Consider the following 17,343-nt stretch of genomic DNA (forward strand, 5'->3'; position numbering starts at 1 on the left):
TAATTATGTAAAACAATTTTTAATCACTGCTTTTGAGGTTTGGTTTTTTTGGCTGATCAAACTTTTTTGTTTTGGAGAAACACTAATGTATGTAAAGAGGCAAGACAGATGGGACGAGACCAGCACTGATGTGGTGACCACAGACGGTGGGATTTGCCAGTTGGTAGCAATGACAGGCTAAATTATTATTAGCAACGAGACTCTGAGATAAGAGGCTGAAACAGCTACGAGTGGGACAAAAGGATTACGCTCAATGATGGAGCCTGGAATCTCCACTGGCGATAAACTGTTAGCTAAAAAGTGAGGGGTGATGAGTGACCTAAACTTAAGAATATAAATCTGATGAAGCTGTTCTGGGAGAAAGAACAGTCAGTTCAAAATGTATCCTGGATGTTGTTTAGGTCTGATCTGCAGCTACTGAAATAGTCAAAGTCGCTGCTGTTAATAAATCCAAGAGGTTCTCTCCCACCAGCACCGGCAACATGTGCTTGCTCGCTTATGTCTTGATAAATTTAGATTATGCTTGTTTGTGCTTGTGATTTAGATTAAGATAAGATCAGACTGTGGTACTTTAATGAACAAAAAATAAATAAAAATCAGCAAAAAAAAACAAGGTAATTACGAAAAGTTTCATCTTATTCTTGTTTATTCTTGTTTAAAAGTGCCACCAAGCAGGTTTTCATCCCCAACTGTTATACAGTATTCGATATATCCTGATGTAATATTTAATGGATATCTGGTTTCTGTAGGCAGGATGTGAGTGTTCAAACAATGCTGTGGGCATTTTTACTGAAAAACTGTGGGAAGTCATTTTAGTTTGATCTCGGGAACTGGTGTTATCCATCATCGTGTTTTAATTTGTAAACTAAACCGCTTGATTTCTGCAATTCATCTCACGGTCATGAAGAAAAATGTTTTACTGGAAATGAAATTACAGACCATGCCAAGTCATTTGTTATCTACTGAAATATATATCCCACCTGTTGAGTTTACTTAATTGTAAACCCATTTTACATTTAATAAATGAAATTGTTTAATTTTTAATAGAGTTTAATTATTTTTTCTCTGGTAATGGATACTGTGGTGGATAAACATTTGGAGAAAGTATTTTTTGCTTGGACTTGTTCTTTGCTTAACCTGCAGTTAAGCAAGAATAATCTAATGTGCAAGAGGAAATGATATACTCAAGATTAAGATGACCTCACTGTGGCTTCTCTTCTGTTACTCTACCTTTCTGACAGGCTTTCACAAGAGTTCCTAGTGAAGATGGATGTTTTGTGTGAACATGTGAAAAACAATATATATCTCACAGTGACTATTACCTCATTTGACCTTTTCATTCTCTTCAGAAAAGGTCAAGGTTCAGTTTGATACTGTCACCATATTAGGAAAGATAATAGCTTGAACCTGGGAGGTCCTTGGGGTGGGGTGGGGACCATGCAACTTACACCATGTTAGAAGCAGGTTGCTATGAGGGATGGTGTATTGGTTCAAAATATGTTAATATAACTTTTTTTTTTTTTTACCTAAAGCATCATTAGGGGGGAAATGGTTTAAGACTGACAAAAGTGTCCTATAGCCCCTCCCCCAGAGCAAAACTGCAAAATAATGACTTGCACCTCATGCCCTGCTTTAGACACACATCTGAATGCTGCAGGTATCAGGTTTTGAAAGCAGTTACAGTAACAATCACGAGTTTTGTCAACTCTAAAAAAAAAAAAAAAAAAAAAAAAATACTGGCACCCACCAGTGCTACAAGTACCTCTCAGACTCCTAGCAGATTAATTTGGAAGTACTCGGTTAAGTCCTTCTAGAGTTACCACGTTCACAAGATTTTCAGAAAACGTGACCACTGACCCTCTGGTCCCTGGGATTCAAACTAAAGATATTTTAGTAGATGCAGTGATACGAATTTTCTTTTGCATCTTTTGCAACTAACAAGTGTTCCAGTGAGGTCATTTGTTTACACTGAAGTCATATATCGCCAGCTGCGAGTGTTTCCTTCCATGTAGCCTTGCTGTACTTGACTTGAAAGACTTTATTAAAAGAAATGTCAGAAAAAATTTTAAAATAAGAGAAAGAAAAAAAATGCATAAAATTCTATCAAACAAGGTCAGGAGAGCTTCATTGTCTTGACTGTATTCAATTGCTTTGTTGCTTTATTTCAATTGCAAGGCCCATTTAGAGGTAGTAAAAAAAAAAACCAAAAGGCAAAATGTGGACGTGGAGGATGCTGGTTAATGAACAAGATAGTAGAAAGACCAAATGTACTTTTTTGTTCATGGTTCTACCATAGTGGATAAATTACACAGAACACTGGCTACTTTGCATGCAGGGTCCCCCTCGGGATGCTTACAGCACCAGACGTATCTATGATTTACAGACAATGACAGCAGCATTATCAGAATGGGGAGAAATTAATAAAAAAAACAAACATGGGAAAACAATAAGATAAGAGGAAAGTTTGCAAGTGTCATTGTTGTCCCGAATAGTAATTGGCAAATGCTCGGTCAATCAAAACATATTCTATGAGTTCAACAGAGTCCTACTAAAGTGGGTAGTGAACTGGAACCATTCAATTTCAGACTCTTAATGCTCCTTTTGCTTGTAGCAATACAGTGACAGTGTATGCAGCAAGGAATTACTTTATCAAACAGCAAATGCAGCTTTAGTGTGTGGTTTAACAATATGTGCAAGTCAACCCACAATGCAGGCAAACCAAATACTTGGTTAAATGCAGATTAAAGGTCAATCGCATGTTTTTATTTGTTTTGTTTTTTTCCAATTATGTCATTATTAAAAGGTAAAATCACAAAATCCGAGATGTGGTACAGAAGTTGATTTTAGCAATAGGCTGACAGAAAGATTTAGCATCCATGTTCGATGGATTTACCAACATGTCACTGAGAATATCCTGGCGCCCACTGCAGTTGTTTGCCACCTCCAACCTCCCCCCAGACCCTGAGGGGGACCCTAATCTGGGGCACTCGTGTCTTCTGTCCATATAAAAGAGGACGCTTGTCCATGACGAAATGGACAGGTCTGCTGCGAAACTCATCTGAATCAGGGACTATTTTCGGGTTACACTACAAATGTGACCTCACCATTTTTGATTCGCCCACATGACCCAACGTCTTGGCCAATGGCTTGGCGGCTTTTTGTCTCGTCTTGGTGGTAGGAAGATATATTATTTCGATTCCGATTGATTCATCTTTTGTTAATAGCTGAGGCGGGGGTCATCTCTTTGGAACTGCGATCAGGTAAATTTATTATTCTATTTAAAGATGATGTCCCATGCGTTTTGATTAAATTTTTCTGGCCAAAGGTTAAGATTTCCTAAAAGTAAACGTCTTATTTAGGATGGCTTTTCTGGAGAAACACATTAAGATCAGACTCTGAATTGCTTTAAATTGATGAGTTGAGATGTTTTATCATGTTAATTTATCCGATAGTTAGTAGAAATTTGGGGTCATGATTAAGGCTAAACTCAACTCTTAGATGGCAGCTTTTCATGTTGAATGCTTAAATGTGACTTCTTGGTGCAGAATGTCTTTCAAGGTGACTGTGCCAATCTTGCACTGTTGGTTACAAATATAATTTCAGTTCATGGTGAACCGGAAAACCTGAATACTACAATTTTTACATAAGCAGGGGAGACATGGTTTCACTGGTAGCAGTGTCTACTTAATCAACCAACGACCCTGTAAGAGAGGCATGCTCTCCATTAACGATTACTGACACGATGTACAAAATAAATAATTTCTCTATATATTCTTGGGAAAACTGACAGCTAATCACAACGACAACACATGTTAGCCATCCAAGCTAATCCTAAGAGGCAGAGGAACAATGCAAGCGGCCGCCGGCCTGTGAGTCTAATTTAAGCTGAGATTTTAACCAGGCTGACTGATTGGAGATGACAGGCTACAGCCAGCTTTTGGGGGCAAATGGGGGGGGACTGGCTGGATGGTTGCTTACAGACAGAGGTGCAGCAACAAAATTCTCCTCGGCATATGTAAATGCAAATATATTATTCTCTTTCTGCTCTAATATAACTCAATACCCTAAATGCATCAAGGCTGTTGTTTTCTGAGAGACCATTTTGATTTTTTAGAAAGGGCTCTTCTGTGGAGCGAAGGTGCTAATAGGCCACAGAAGCTAGCAGATGATAATTAATCCAAACAAAATGATAATTGTTCTTTGAGGTTATTCTTGCAAAAGATGTCCCCGGTAAGCAAAATGCACAAAATTGTTCCACTGATATATACACACATATATATATATATATATATATATATATATATATATATATTTTTTTTTTTTTTTTTTTTTTTTTTTAAACACATCACACTCTTTACCCATATGGAAAAGATATATATAAATCTTATAAAGTTTGTATCTGTCTTGTGTGAAACTTGTATGAAAAGCATACAAGAGTAAAAACAGATATAAGATCCCTTGAAAAATTATATAATGAAACTTGTATGTTTTGGATACTTACTAAAACAATATATGAAAGTAATGTGAAAGTGGCCACTTTCATGAGTTAAGTCATATACGTTTTTACTATTTCTTTTCCATATGGGTATGTTTGAACCACAGGAGGCAAAAACACTAAGTGATTTCTAAAATACTAAGGGTCGCTTTTCAAAGAGCCTTTTAGTATAGTTACTGACCAAACTGTTTGGGTGAATGTGATTATAAGATTACTGCATGTGATTTATAGAGAGTATTTTCATGAAACTGGATAATCAGAAACTTCTGCTTTCGTTTTAGTAAATGCTTATAAAACAGGCATCACATTTATTTTAATACAAAAAAGTGTATCTCACCAATTTGGTTAAACATTTTACTGTAACTTTTCCTGTTATAGTCCTGAGTTATTTTTGTTCCCAATTCCGTCTGTCCTTGTAGACACAATAAACAGACATCAACAAAGATCAGATGGCATTCAACTCACACTCGTTTATCACCAAAGACAACTATCATTTAGAAATCATGATGATTTGTGTTGGATGTTCGACGCTGGAAAATAAAGATACAAATTTAATTTAAAGTAACTGGAAATATCAAGGAATTGAGCAGCATATTTATTTATAGGACTATTTATGGTTATATAATACCATCAATAGCCTTTACCAAAATAGTTTTTTAACCTTTTTATATAGCTTACAGTTCAGTCTCTGTTTTCGGTTGAACATGCTCCATGATTGTTAAAACAGGACAGAAACGATCAGGGCTTTATTATAAATATACACTGAATACAAAACCCATTTGCTATACGGATTTAATCAAGCTTATAGAGTGCAAATTCTAAGAAACACCATTTAAACACCACAAAAAGTTATATTATGACTAATATAACTTTAAAGTATCTGAGATTACGAAACATTTTAATTAGTACAATTCTACAGTATCATATATATTTCTGCATGCAAGTGTCTGTGTGCACATGTAAATAAATAAATTAGGCCTTTAGAGTTTTTCTGTCAAGCTATCATTTTTCCATCCGACATGTTGTTTATAAAATCTTGAGTAATTTCTTTTTTCCCCCCATGACGTCCTCTACGCATTCCTTCATTTACTTTCAAAAAGCTTCCACTTTAAAAATCTGCAGCATTCAAGCATTCAAGCTTGTATTTTGTTAATTACAGTAGTTGTGGATTAATAACTCAGTGTCATCTGAAAAGAGGCTTTTAGCTGTGCAGTTACTTTGAAGTTAAAACTATAAAAAGAGCAATAAACTGAACAAAACACAAAAACAAAACAATATGTTAAAGGTTTATGCCCATTTAAGGTCTCACAACTCATGATTTACTTTGTGGTTTTTCATTTGAGAGGTTATCATTTTTGATTTGGACGTCATTTGTCTTTCAACTGAACTATGATTCATATTATGAAAGCAGCTCCAAAAGCCTGCCTGTTAGCGTCATTGAAAATGGTGCACTTGCTTTAACTGGATGATGGGTTGATTGTTCCTTTGTGTTAAATCTAATCTAAATTTATTCGTAAAGCATCATTTCATAAAGAGGTGGTTCAAGGTGTGTTCTTGCAGTCCTTAAAAATTAACACAAGGTCTATTTACTTTGCTTTTTAAAAAGACTGTGATTGGTGCACTGATGATAAATGCTATCTCACTTCACTTTGAAAAACCCTAGAACAGGGGTAGGCAACTCCAGGCCTCAAGTGCCGGTGTCCTGCAGGTTTTAGATGTGTCCTTGATCCAACACAGCCGACTCAAATGGCTAAATTACCTCCTCAACGTGTCTTGAAGTTCTCCCGAGGCCTGGGAATGAACTAATGATTTGATTCAGGTGTGATGACATAGGGTGATGTCTAAAACCTGCAGGACACCGGCACTTGAGGCCTGTAGTTGCCTACCCTGCCCTAGAACATGTAGAATTACCAGGTGACCCAAGCGGTCTAATAGGTGTGTGTACTGAAAGCATGTTTGGTACGTATTAAAAAAAAAAAAAAAAAAGCACTTGTTATGTTTGAAATGTTTGTTTGTCAGCAGGTGACAGCCTTTTGATAATTTTCTATACAGTGGAGGTAGTAATTATTTGATCCCCTGCTGAATTTCTAAGTTTGCTCGCTCGTGCCTGAGTATGTTTCATCGGGAAATCTACGACTAAACTGACGTGCACCTCCAGAGAAATGAACGCAGCCCGCAGCTATTGTGGTTGTCCTGTTTCACCTGATTCCTCCTGTGCATTTTTTACTACTTTTTCACCCGAGTTTTTGAATTTATGAGCGAGGCACTTGCAATCGTTGCCTTAATATAATGAATAACAATCATAGCATCAATTTCTGCATAAATGTCTGCAAGCTCTTGGAGCGAGATTGGTGCAACTGTCAGAGAGGATGTTAGGGGCTGTATAATGTATAGATGTAACCATGTATCTTGGATAAAAACTAAAGAATGCTCACTTACAAAGAAATGCACAAAGTTACAAACTGTGGACACTGTGGAGCAAAATAAACAAAAAACACTATAAAACATATAGCCTTCTTACTTTTAATTCTAAATATATTATGCAAAACGTGTAAAAGACAACCTCAACTGGCTTTCTTTAACAGACATTATGCTGAGTAAAGCTAGCTATCCATATAGCATGACAGTCTGTTAAAACTGTGCACAACCTGTGACTACCTTTCACAATAACAAGAGACAGAAGCTGAAGAAAAGAGAGCAGAGATGGACCAGAATAAACTAAATAAAGTGACCAAGTGAGAGCTGTGTAGAGGGATTTTACATGCATGAAAGTATGAAAAAAATGAAAGACCTAGGCCATAAACCCATGAGGAAACCATTTACTGAGCTAGGGCAAAGGTCTGTTTTCCCAGAGGCCTCTATAGGAGCACGGACGTTTCCCCATCATAGCCAATCAAATAAATCCTGGCTTAAGGCACTTCCATACTGGCTTCTCTTTTCAGACACGAAAGCTAAAACTAGCTGTCAAACTGTAAGTGTTTTTGCAGCTCTGTGCAGGCCAGTCTTAATAGTGACTAATCAAATGAGTCATAAGTTGATTTTGTTTGAAAATAATGTCAACGTCTAAATAAAAAGCATAAAAACAATGTTAAACACTGTTCCACAGGCCCATGGTAAATATTAAGACCACACAATTTGCCGTTTTGGGTGTGTGGTCTATTTAATTTTTTTCCAATGACAGCAAATTTATTTGTATTATATATACTCCTGAGAGAAGAATGAGGTATTATAAACTCATTCTAAGAGCCCACTTATCCAAAAACAATATTAATACTATAATAACACGAAACATCAGAATGCAATGACAAAAATCTATTAGAACCTGCACATCACTTTGGTTTTCTCTCAGATATCTTGATTACAACTGTTCCTACACTAGCTGCCTCTGAGCTGCAAGGACAAGAGCAGGATTTCACCTTCCCCCTCAACTGAAAAGTGAAACATGTGCCATCATAGCCTAGGGAGAAGTGATATTGTTTTAAAAATGCACATATTTGCAGACGCTCTGCAGAAACATATTCCTAGCATTGTAGAGTGTATATTACTTGCTTACAGAAGAGTTCAAGCTGTCTCTTCTGTACACTTAGGGAATCATGACTTGAATTCAGTAATGCCAATGTCATAGCATGTCATATTTTCAGGAAGTCAGGGAAATTGTCAGGAACCCTTTCCTTCCTGACATCTGAGCAGTGTTTGGGAGGGAGGAGTCATTACACCAAACAGGAGTAGAATGGTGCCTTAATGCACTGGATTGAGTTGAATAATGTATACAAAAACATTCAAGGTGTTTCCAGTGGATTTTTGTCACTATTTTATGAAGGAAGTCTACTGGCCTCATAAAATTATTAACTATTTTTTAATGCTAGCTAAGATACAGCAGTTACACTTACTCCCTGAACATTAGTCTTCATCCGTCCTATGTACTGATTCTTGAAACGGAGTCTCGCACTACAGACCCCAGTCACATATTTTTACACTTCAAATTTGTTTAGTAAGTTACTAAATTTGGTCTCGTCACTCTCTAGTTTCTGTTCTGTCATTGTCTCTCTTTGCCCTCTTCCACTGGTACCTACTCGGGTTTGGCACTGCTCAGCTTATAGGGTTTTCTAGGTAGTAGTACATGGTGCCAGATACTTTTTTAGTACCTACTTGGCCAGGATTACAAGTGAATCTGAGGCAATCTGAAAATGTGGCATCAACAGATTGCATGCTACCAATTGGCTAGTCAGTGGGTCACTCAGTGAGCCATGATGGCGTCTTCTTCATGAAAATCCAAACCGCTAGTTTTTAAACTCGGCAATAAGGGAAATGGCTACACAAAAAACAGTCTGTCAAAAAGCCATACACAGAGCAGCAGGTAAACTACTGGCTTAAGTTTGGGAAAAGTTTATGGTTTAGGTTCAAACTAGAATTAACCTTATAATAAACCGTAAAAACTAGTCTTTAGGTTTGACAGAAATAAATACAGAAAATTGGCATGAAAAGATCTTTCCCCCCATTTTCACCCATCCTAAGTTTACATTCTGCTTGACTCTGTTCAGATCACGTGTTTTCTGTTTATAGTGTTCCTAACATGTGTGCAGCCTCCTAGTGGACAAACTACGCAATGTCAAAACCCAACATATGTATGGTGTTTCTCTCATCTCTGCTTTTCTTTCCTTCATTTTCATTAATCATTATCGTTTATAAATGCTGATACTGATAGATTGCCAAATAGGTAATAGCAGCCAATAACACTGCCCTGCCAGTAAATCAGTCAGCCTGTACATTACTTCATTCTTTGTTATGAGACTGCGCTGAATGAACAGTTTCCCATAGCTGCCAAATACTCTTTGTTTTGATAATGCAGTGCTTGCCCTACAGCTTACTGCTTTGGGTGAGAGATGTTACTGCTTTATTTTTTGCAGAGTTTCATTTCAACAGCAGCTAGTTTTTTTCCTCAAGTGTTACTCCATCTCTGCAGCAGAAATGCCACAAGGGTTAAAGCCTGTGTTCATCTGTGTTTGCTGCGTGGCTGTGCTGTAAATGAGCAGCAGAGCTGTTTTTGCTCTAGCCAAGACTAGCTTCCCTGTCATCGGATGTACAGATGTTTGAGGTTGTTCACCACCAGTCCATCTTTTAGATTTTAGACTAATTAACCCTTGCTGGAAAACTTGAAACTGGGGTGTTATTAACTCAGTTAATTTTGCCTTCCCTTCTGCAACTGTGCCACATGCTCTGTTCCACCACTTTCCCCTTCACACATATGCACACAGTGACAGCCATGAATAGAAGTCAGGCGACAGAATGAAATTACATTTAGTAGAGATTAGGGCTGAACGATATATCGCATTTGCGATAATATCGCGACATGATCAAGTGCAATTTTCTAACCGCAAAGGCTGCGATTATACTCTGGACATGTCCAAATTCATGGGCTGCATCCTCCTGAGGCCGCATTTGTAGACCGATTACGTCACAGCGACGCGCCGAAGGCTGTCCAAATTACTACCATATCCCAGAATTCATAGCGCGGCCCAGCCAAACTCCAGTTTCCAGCAATGGCGGCCGCTACTAAGTTTTAAAATTACTCATACTAATCTTTCTGGGTCACAAAATAAAGCTCGAGGGTTACTGATGCGGCCGAGAACGGCACAACTCCCGGCACATCATTTTCAGATCACCGCGGAGTTTCGCTGCTCGGGTTAAACGTAATATATAAGTCACTTAGACAACCTAAAAATTTTATTGTTGGGCTTTTTTCAGTGTTTTGTTTGTTCGTGAGTAAATCGGTTTGGCTGAGATTAAAGTTATTAGATTAGATAAAATAAAACTTTATTAATCCCCCGGGTGGGTTCCTCCTTGGTTTTCACACAGCTGACTAAACGTCAAACAGAAAACTTATTAAACAGAAGTATGAGACAGTCGAGAATTTACACCAGTGTCTGGTTATATTTTAGATAGCAAGAAGCAGACGGCCGAGTTTATTAAACTCCACCGAGACAGCGGTGACGCTAATCAGAACTAGACCGTCCAATTTCACGCCTTTAAATTTTAAAGGCGTGTTTGTGTGTGTGTTTATACAATTGCTATTATGTTTGCACTTTATGTGTAATGTTACTGACTGCAGAGATCAGTAAGATGTGTGTATTTTTTATTTATTAGTTTTATTTATTTAATATTATTTTTTAATTGAATGACTGTCTAGTAGTTCACAGATGTCGAAAAACTGAGTGTGGTAAAGCCACTGATTTTTTTTATGTATATTTCTGCAATCTGCACATTGTACTGACTTTCATTTTAATGTTTACACCAGGGTTCCTTGTCAGCACTTTATGCTCAGATGTTTGTAAGCTAAAAATAAACTATTGTGTATGTTCAAATATACTGTTGTGATTGAAGAAGTTAAATAAAAATGTCAGTCATCAATTCATGCATCACCTCATGTCATCATAACAGAGGTCTGTCTTCCAGGAAAGAACAGTTTAAAATTAATGTAATATAGTATTGGCCATACTATATGATGTATTGCTTGTCTTTGTTTAATAATACAGAAGACAAAGACCTTAAAAAATAATCGCATATCGCATCGCAATCGCAATATTGGGGCAAAAAATCGCAATTAGATTATTTTCCATAATCGTTCAGCCCTAGTAGAGATGCTCAAAGAAGTTAAAAGAAAAAGTTTCTATAGTCCTAACTGAGAGGCTGGTTTAGTCAAAATTTAAATTGACAGGTAAGCCAATCCCCAAGAACATCCCTCGAACAAACTGTGCTATAGCAGTTTAGAAAGAAGAAGACAACAGGCGCAGAGGAAGCAGGAGAAACTGATGTTTTAAAAACAGCAAGACTGATATGTGAACAGTTGGCGGCGCACGTAGTTGCAGCAGCTCAGTGTTCTACCGATCGATGCTATGTTTGAGATAATTTTGTAGGCCTTATGTTTGTTTTTGTGTTCTACCAGCCAAGCGAATAACATATGCACGGCCTGAAGCATGTGTGTGGGAATGTATGTGAATGTTTTACTGTTACATCTTATTAGTATTTTAAGTATTCTATCTATTTTATTTATTGAATTTTATTGTTTAATTTATATTTTGATATTGCTAGGGATGATGCAATGATCGGGGACCATTCTTCATTTCGTTGTTCTTGTGACAATGACAATAAAGTTTCTGATTCTGATTCTGATTCCGAGTTTACTATGGGGTCCGATTCACATGTGGACAATTATGTGACACATGATGCTTGTTAACACCTTTGCTGCCACACGCTGTCTGACACCTCTTGACAAAGGCACAGTGATCATTAGACCCGGAGCAAGATGAACACATTTGTGAGCATTTTTCTTTTTGTACCTTTATTTACACGTCAACACGGTATGTTTTTTTGTTCACAGCTCTCTAGGTGTTGCCAACTGGTTAGGGGGGAAAAAAACAAAAACAAAAAAAAAAAAACAGCATCACTACGAGGTGCAAAAAGCACAAAGCCCAACGCACCATGTTGGCAGTTTTGTCTGACTCATTTGTTCTAACACCACAAAATATCACTCTGCAGTTGACCCTGTTTCTCATAGCAACATGTGAAACAGTCATGATAACGTCGTCTAAGTGTTTGTGCTCATGGATATGAATCCTCTCAGTAGTCAGCACACCTGTTAAGCAAATTTATTTGTGTTGCTACATTTTATTATCATCAGCAGGGACACATCACTCTGGCAAACAGCAAAACAGAGCTTTAAAAGAATTTGCAACTTCTGTTTTTAAAAAGAAAATCCAAAAACATTAAGTCGTTTTTAATGAGAAATACCACATTTCAAATTACTGTACCAGCCACATGCATATAGAGGCACATGCTACTAGCAGGTAGCCCTTTGTGCAGCTCTCTGGCTGTGAAACCCCAGGCAAGACCCACATTAGTAGTTACTTGAGTCAGGAAAGGGCAAAGCAAGAAATGCAGTATGAGGAGACAGACCTGGACACCCTACTGATAAACACATGTTTGCTGAAGGTTCCTCTGACTGCACGGAAGCAGGGTAACCCAAAATCCTGCAATGGGACTGTATTGCAGGAAAACTAACAGACAAGCCTACAAGGTTCTGAGCAGGTGTTCACATAACTGCCCATTTATAACGCATCAAAAACTGCACCTGCATTTTACATTAGGTGGGCCTCAAGAAGCCTTGAAAGAGGTATAATAGTAATGACTAATACTCTGTGACGTCACTTAGGATAGATGAGGCATCTCACTACCAAGCAGTAACAACCCAGGGGGGAAATGCAGGGGAACCTGTCTCAGACAAGGTCCCTGTTAGGACAAGAGGCAAGGCTGTAGGACAGAAAAACTAACCATGCCAGTGCAATGGCTGGGCCTGGCTCTTACCACTTATTTCACAACTTTGTGAAATATTCATAATAAACTAATTCTAGTTTCAAAATGCTGTAAAATTATGAACTTACCAGAACATTTTAACTGAAACATCTGTTACCTGTCCTGTACAAGAAGTGATCTCATCTACTTTGATTTTTATTTTAAGATGTGTGACTGGAGGTTTTAAAGAACCCAAAGCAAATCATAACATCTCCCATGCAAGGAGAGGAAGGATACCACAAACACCTTGAATGTGATCAAAAATATCTGATAAACTCAGAATAAAATTTAACACACAACTAAAACTACAACTACTGAAACACTTAAAAGTTATGTTTACAAGGAAGTGCCAACAAACGGACTTACATTTGTCAACCAAAAAAACCCGAAAACGCTATATATCTATAGTTTATAGTTCTAGTTTATTTATTTATATAGCACATTTAATTACAACAGTACGTTGACCAAAGTGCTGTACAAGAATACAAAATACCTAGTAAAATAACTTTGTAGACATTTGTGGTTGTATAATACATTATACAACATCTCAAAACCAAACCATGTTTGTAAATATATAAAGTCCTTTCTACCTATGCAAGAAAGACATTTACACCTTTAAAATGAAAAAAATAACCCGCACAAAGACAAGAAATGTACAATGTATACATAAAGGCAGGTAGGGGGGTTTGCTTTTATAGAGGAATGATTGTAAACTATAAGAGAAAACACAATTTAAAAAGTGCTTTGCTGTGTTTACAAGTAAAACTTTAGCGGCAAACAGTCAGTCAACACACACGAGGTTGTATATAACACGGAGAATGTTATTACCAAACTGAAAACAGCAGAGGTGGATTGTTTTACTCACGGCATTCAGATGAAGGTCATTCTCTTTGTCCGGGAGAATTACTTGAAGCCCATATTAGTTCATTTTCCTGTTGGATCTGTCTGGGCTCGTCTCGGCCTTCACTCTGTGCCGTTAGCGTGGTTAGCTAGCTGACAGCATTAGCAGCACACTTGATAGTAGTGTGAGTCAGTGTGACGTTGAAGTTGTTGCCTTTAGTTCACTTTGTCGGGGTTTACTACAGCTTCACAATGGCTTCACGTACATTTAGAAGTTTATTATTAAAGGACTGAATCTTACAATCTGGCTGTCTCCATGCAAACCTTTTTGAACACCTTCCTTGGTTTTGCAAAGCTGCTACAGCTCCAGCACAACCTCAGCACACCTGTGGGCAACTCTTTTCCCAGAGGGCCATGCTGGCTAATAAACATTAAGAGAAAGACCCCATTATTTCAACTTTTTTCTTATGAATCTGATATATAATCTCTAAATTTGGTGAAGTTATTCTTTCCCTTTCTAAAAGTGCAAATTATTACTTGTTAATTGGTGCTCAGAGGTTCCCAAGGTGCTTGGCAGGTAGTTTCTTCCACCTGTCTTGCAGAACCTGCCACCTCCCCCCCCAGGTTCTTGTGCCTCCACTTCTATTACATCTCATTAATCTTGTGCTGTGCTGAACTCCTGTTTTTTTATGAATATATATTAATCTGAAATTAGACCACCTTTAGCCACAGCAGTTTAATTCATTGCATATCACAGGAGTATCTATAGATGTGCCACACTTACACCTGCATTCCATAGTTATGCAAAAATTAATGATAAATCCCACTTTTCTGTAGCACAAGTAGGCACAAATATTGGTAGGATATAATGAAATATCCATTCTTAACTGATGATCTGACCTGGGGTGGCCTGAAGCTTATCCCAGCTGCCACTGTGCAAGGAAAGGCAGGGTGCACCCACATCACCAGTCAGTCATCGGGCTAACACACTCTAATGAGCATGTTTTTGGACTGCTAGGGACTTGTCTTTATTGGATCCCTGTTAAATAATTAAATTCCATTTAAAATGTTTTTGCTTACATATGAGGTGTAAAATGATGAGGTAACTCTGGACCATGTTTATATCAATCAAATTATATTCCTGTCTCATGTCTGTGCCTACCAATCATCCCTCAGCCCTTTGTTTAAAAGCAGTAAAGTTTAGGGATGAGTGTTTCTCGTGGGAAACACAACACATCTGATTGTTTCAGTGGGTTCTAAGCTAGACATATTTTTGGTTCGTGGATGTGATCACTTCAAGGTCCACAGTCTTACTGCTTCTTCTTGTAATAAACTAAACTTTTACCTTTGAACCACATAAAGCTCAATTTAAGCCCAGGTGGCTTGTCTGACCCGCAGCTGTGGGCCTGTTCATTGCACTGACATCAGGGCTTCCTGGTGACCAGACAAACCGCTCTTTGTGGCTGACTGTATGTGTGGGGTTACTTTCATGCTGCAGAATGAATTTAGAACCAATCTTATGCCTTCCTGGTGATGCAGAGTGATAGACAGGAATCTGCATTTAAAGTTGTCCCCTGCAGGTATATTTAAGTTGACCTCTAAAATGTAACTTACATATATCCAGTGTGGATATCAGTATCTGTGGGTTTTGCCCTCACTTCAGTGCAGTTAGCATGATTTATATTCCTTTTCTCACAATACTCAAACCAACCTCACTAACCAAAATGGGTGGGGAGGGCTGCTGTGCTAATTTTTATATATCTCCTCTTCGTCTTTGTTTTCATAGGATAATATTGTTCCATTTTCTTATATGAGCACAAAAAGTAAACAGTAGCCTAAGGTTGTGTCTGGCTGGAAATTAGAAGCTGTAGCCAAATGAGTCTCCACAAAAACGCAGAAAATAGAGATTGGAGAAGAATCCCCTGGGGCTGCTTGATAAAAATTTAAACCTCAAACTTGCAGGTAATGATAACAGCAGTAACTCAACAGGATGGGTGATTACATCAGATTGCAAACTGTATCTACAGAAAACTTAATATTGACATTTGGATGGTATTGTCTGAGTGAAATGACAATAGCCAAAGGGTTACAGAGCACCACACTAACCACGGGACAGTAGGAAATGTGAAACAGACTGGATTCAGGCTCTGCATCACATCACACATGATATATTGACATTCGTGTAACAAAGGTCATTCTAAACTTGGCAACAGTACAGAAACTTTTCCTTTACTCGTTAAAGATTTCTTTGTTATAGACTTTACATAGACTTAACCAGAACACCAAGTCATTTCTTATAACTTTTTAAAACACAAAAAGCAGCTATGACTTTTTGGCACAGCCATCCAAGCATACAGACTGGTCTGTTTGCCTTTGCCTTAACAGCAAAGGCAGAGGAGAGCAAAGTAATTTGACTAACTGTAATAAGGGCACAGGAGGAAGACTTTAATGTCTGAGTCAGAGGAAAAAGCTTTTTAGCAGTGAAGACTCGGAGGATTCTGCAAGTCATCGTGCTGCACCTTCAAGGCAACATTACATATATACAGATAAGGCATTCCTGTAGTCCATGTATTCATTTATTCACCTAGTTTCATCTCAATGGCACGGTCCTCCGTCACAAATGTTGCAAATTATTTTATTCCTGTATTGGTCAGTCTGGTATTTCCAGTATATTCCTAGACAGTTCGTGAATAAGAGCTCAGAAGAATTTTCTCTCTCTCTTCTGATCTGGCCTGCAATTAAAAACAAAACAAGTGATTGCTTTGTTTTTGCGTTTGAATTTTTAACAGAGCAAATAAACGGGGGAAAAAAATACCTAGGGGGGAGCGGAATGTGATTACATTCGGTTATCTCTCGATCTTCTCAACACAATTACGTGTCATTCATGAAACAAATATTGAGCAGGCAGCTCATAAATGTGTTGCTTAGCCACGCTGTAGTCGAATGGGCTCTGCACTTTGGATTTTAAGCCTAAAGTCATCACTTATTTTTAATTTAGGCATTTGTGGTTAGTATACCCCAGAAAACAAGTGTGTTATTTGGTGCTGAAGATATGAGGAGTGTGCAGTGTCACAAACTAATGAACCACTGAACATTAGTTAAAATCGCTGAAAGCTTTATGTTGTGTCAAAGCAGTCTGTAGATTAATGGCTTTAGAAACTATTTTATGTGTCATACAGCAGAAATATGATTCCGTTACCGCATCTGCAGAAGCACCAAACTGCCTTCTTATAATAATTTAATGCAACTGGACGTTGATATCATCTGCTGGTTGTGAACACACCGACTGTGTTTGCTTATGTGTGATGTTGTGTTTTGTAGGTGACTGGCTGGCTGGAATACCACCGCACTCCTTCTCCTTCTGAGGACATCCTACTGCTGGACCACCAGTTTTTCCTCCCCCAGCATGGAGCCAACAAAAGTCCAGTCAGAGGGTGGCCTCAATGTCACCCTGACCATCCGCCTCCTCATGCATGGAAAAGTAAGTGAGCACAGTGATTGAGTGCTATATTGACTGTTAGGAAGCCTGAAAAGTGAGAGACATGCAGAGGGATTTATTTCTTCATTTCAAGATCCTTTCAGTGATGAATCAGGTGCCAGTTTTTACATGGCCTCTCTTCCTAAACCTTTCATCTGATTTTAATGAAGTTGTATTCAGA

General features: G+C 38.0%; 1 protein-coding gene and 1 long non-coding RNA gene across 11 annotated transcripts in view; one reads left to right on the top strand and one right to left on the bottom strand.

Moving 5' to 3' along the window:
- Nucleotides 1–14,283, bottom strand: part of LOC309690574 — an 80,431-nt gene extending 66,148 nt beyond the window's left edge. The window contains exon 1 of the long non-coding RNA XR_014271751.1: nt 13,710–14,283. This is a non-coding gene — a long non-coding RNA (uncharacterized lncRNA). The remainder of the gene's footprint in view (nt 1–13,709) is intronic.
- pcbp3 (poly(rC) binding protein 3) overlaps nt 1–17,343 on the top strand; it is an 80,377-nt gene that overhangs the window by 40,030 nt on the left and 23,004 nt on the right. For 9 of the 10 annotated variants that reach the window (XM_082507694.1, XM_082507695.1, XM_082507696.1 and 6 more), the window contains exon 6: nt 17,006–17,165. In XM_082507694.1, coding sequence (XP_082363820.1) covers nt 17,091–17,165 — 75 coding nt within the window. In that variant the 5' untranslated portion in view covers nt 17,006–17,090. Of the gene's footprint in view, nt 1–3,228; nt 3,261–17,005; nt 17,166–17,343 lie in introns of those variants that run through there. The other variant, XM_082507690.1, reaches the window with a different exon arrangement.

The sequence above is a fragment of the Aulonocara stuartgranti genome (assembly GCF_965226115.1).
Source record: "Aulonocara stuartgranti genome assembly, chromosome: 16".
NCBI classification, from domain to species: domain Eukaryota; kingdom Metazoa; phylum Chordata; class Actinopteri; order Cichliformes; family Cichlidae; genus Aulonocara; species Aulonocara stuartgranti.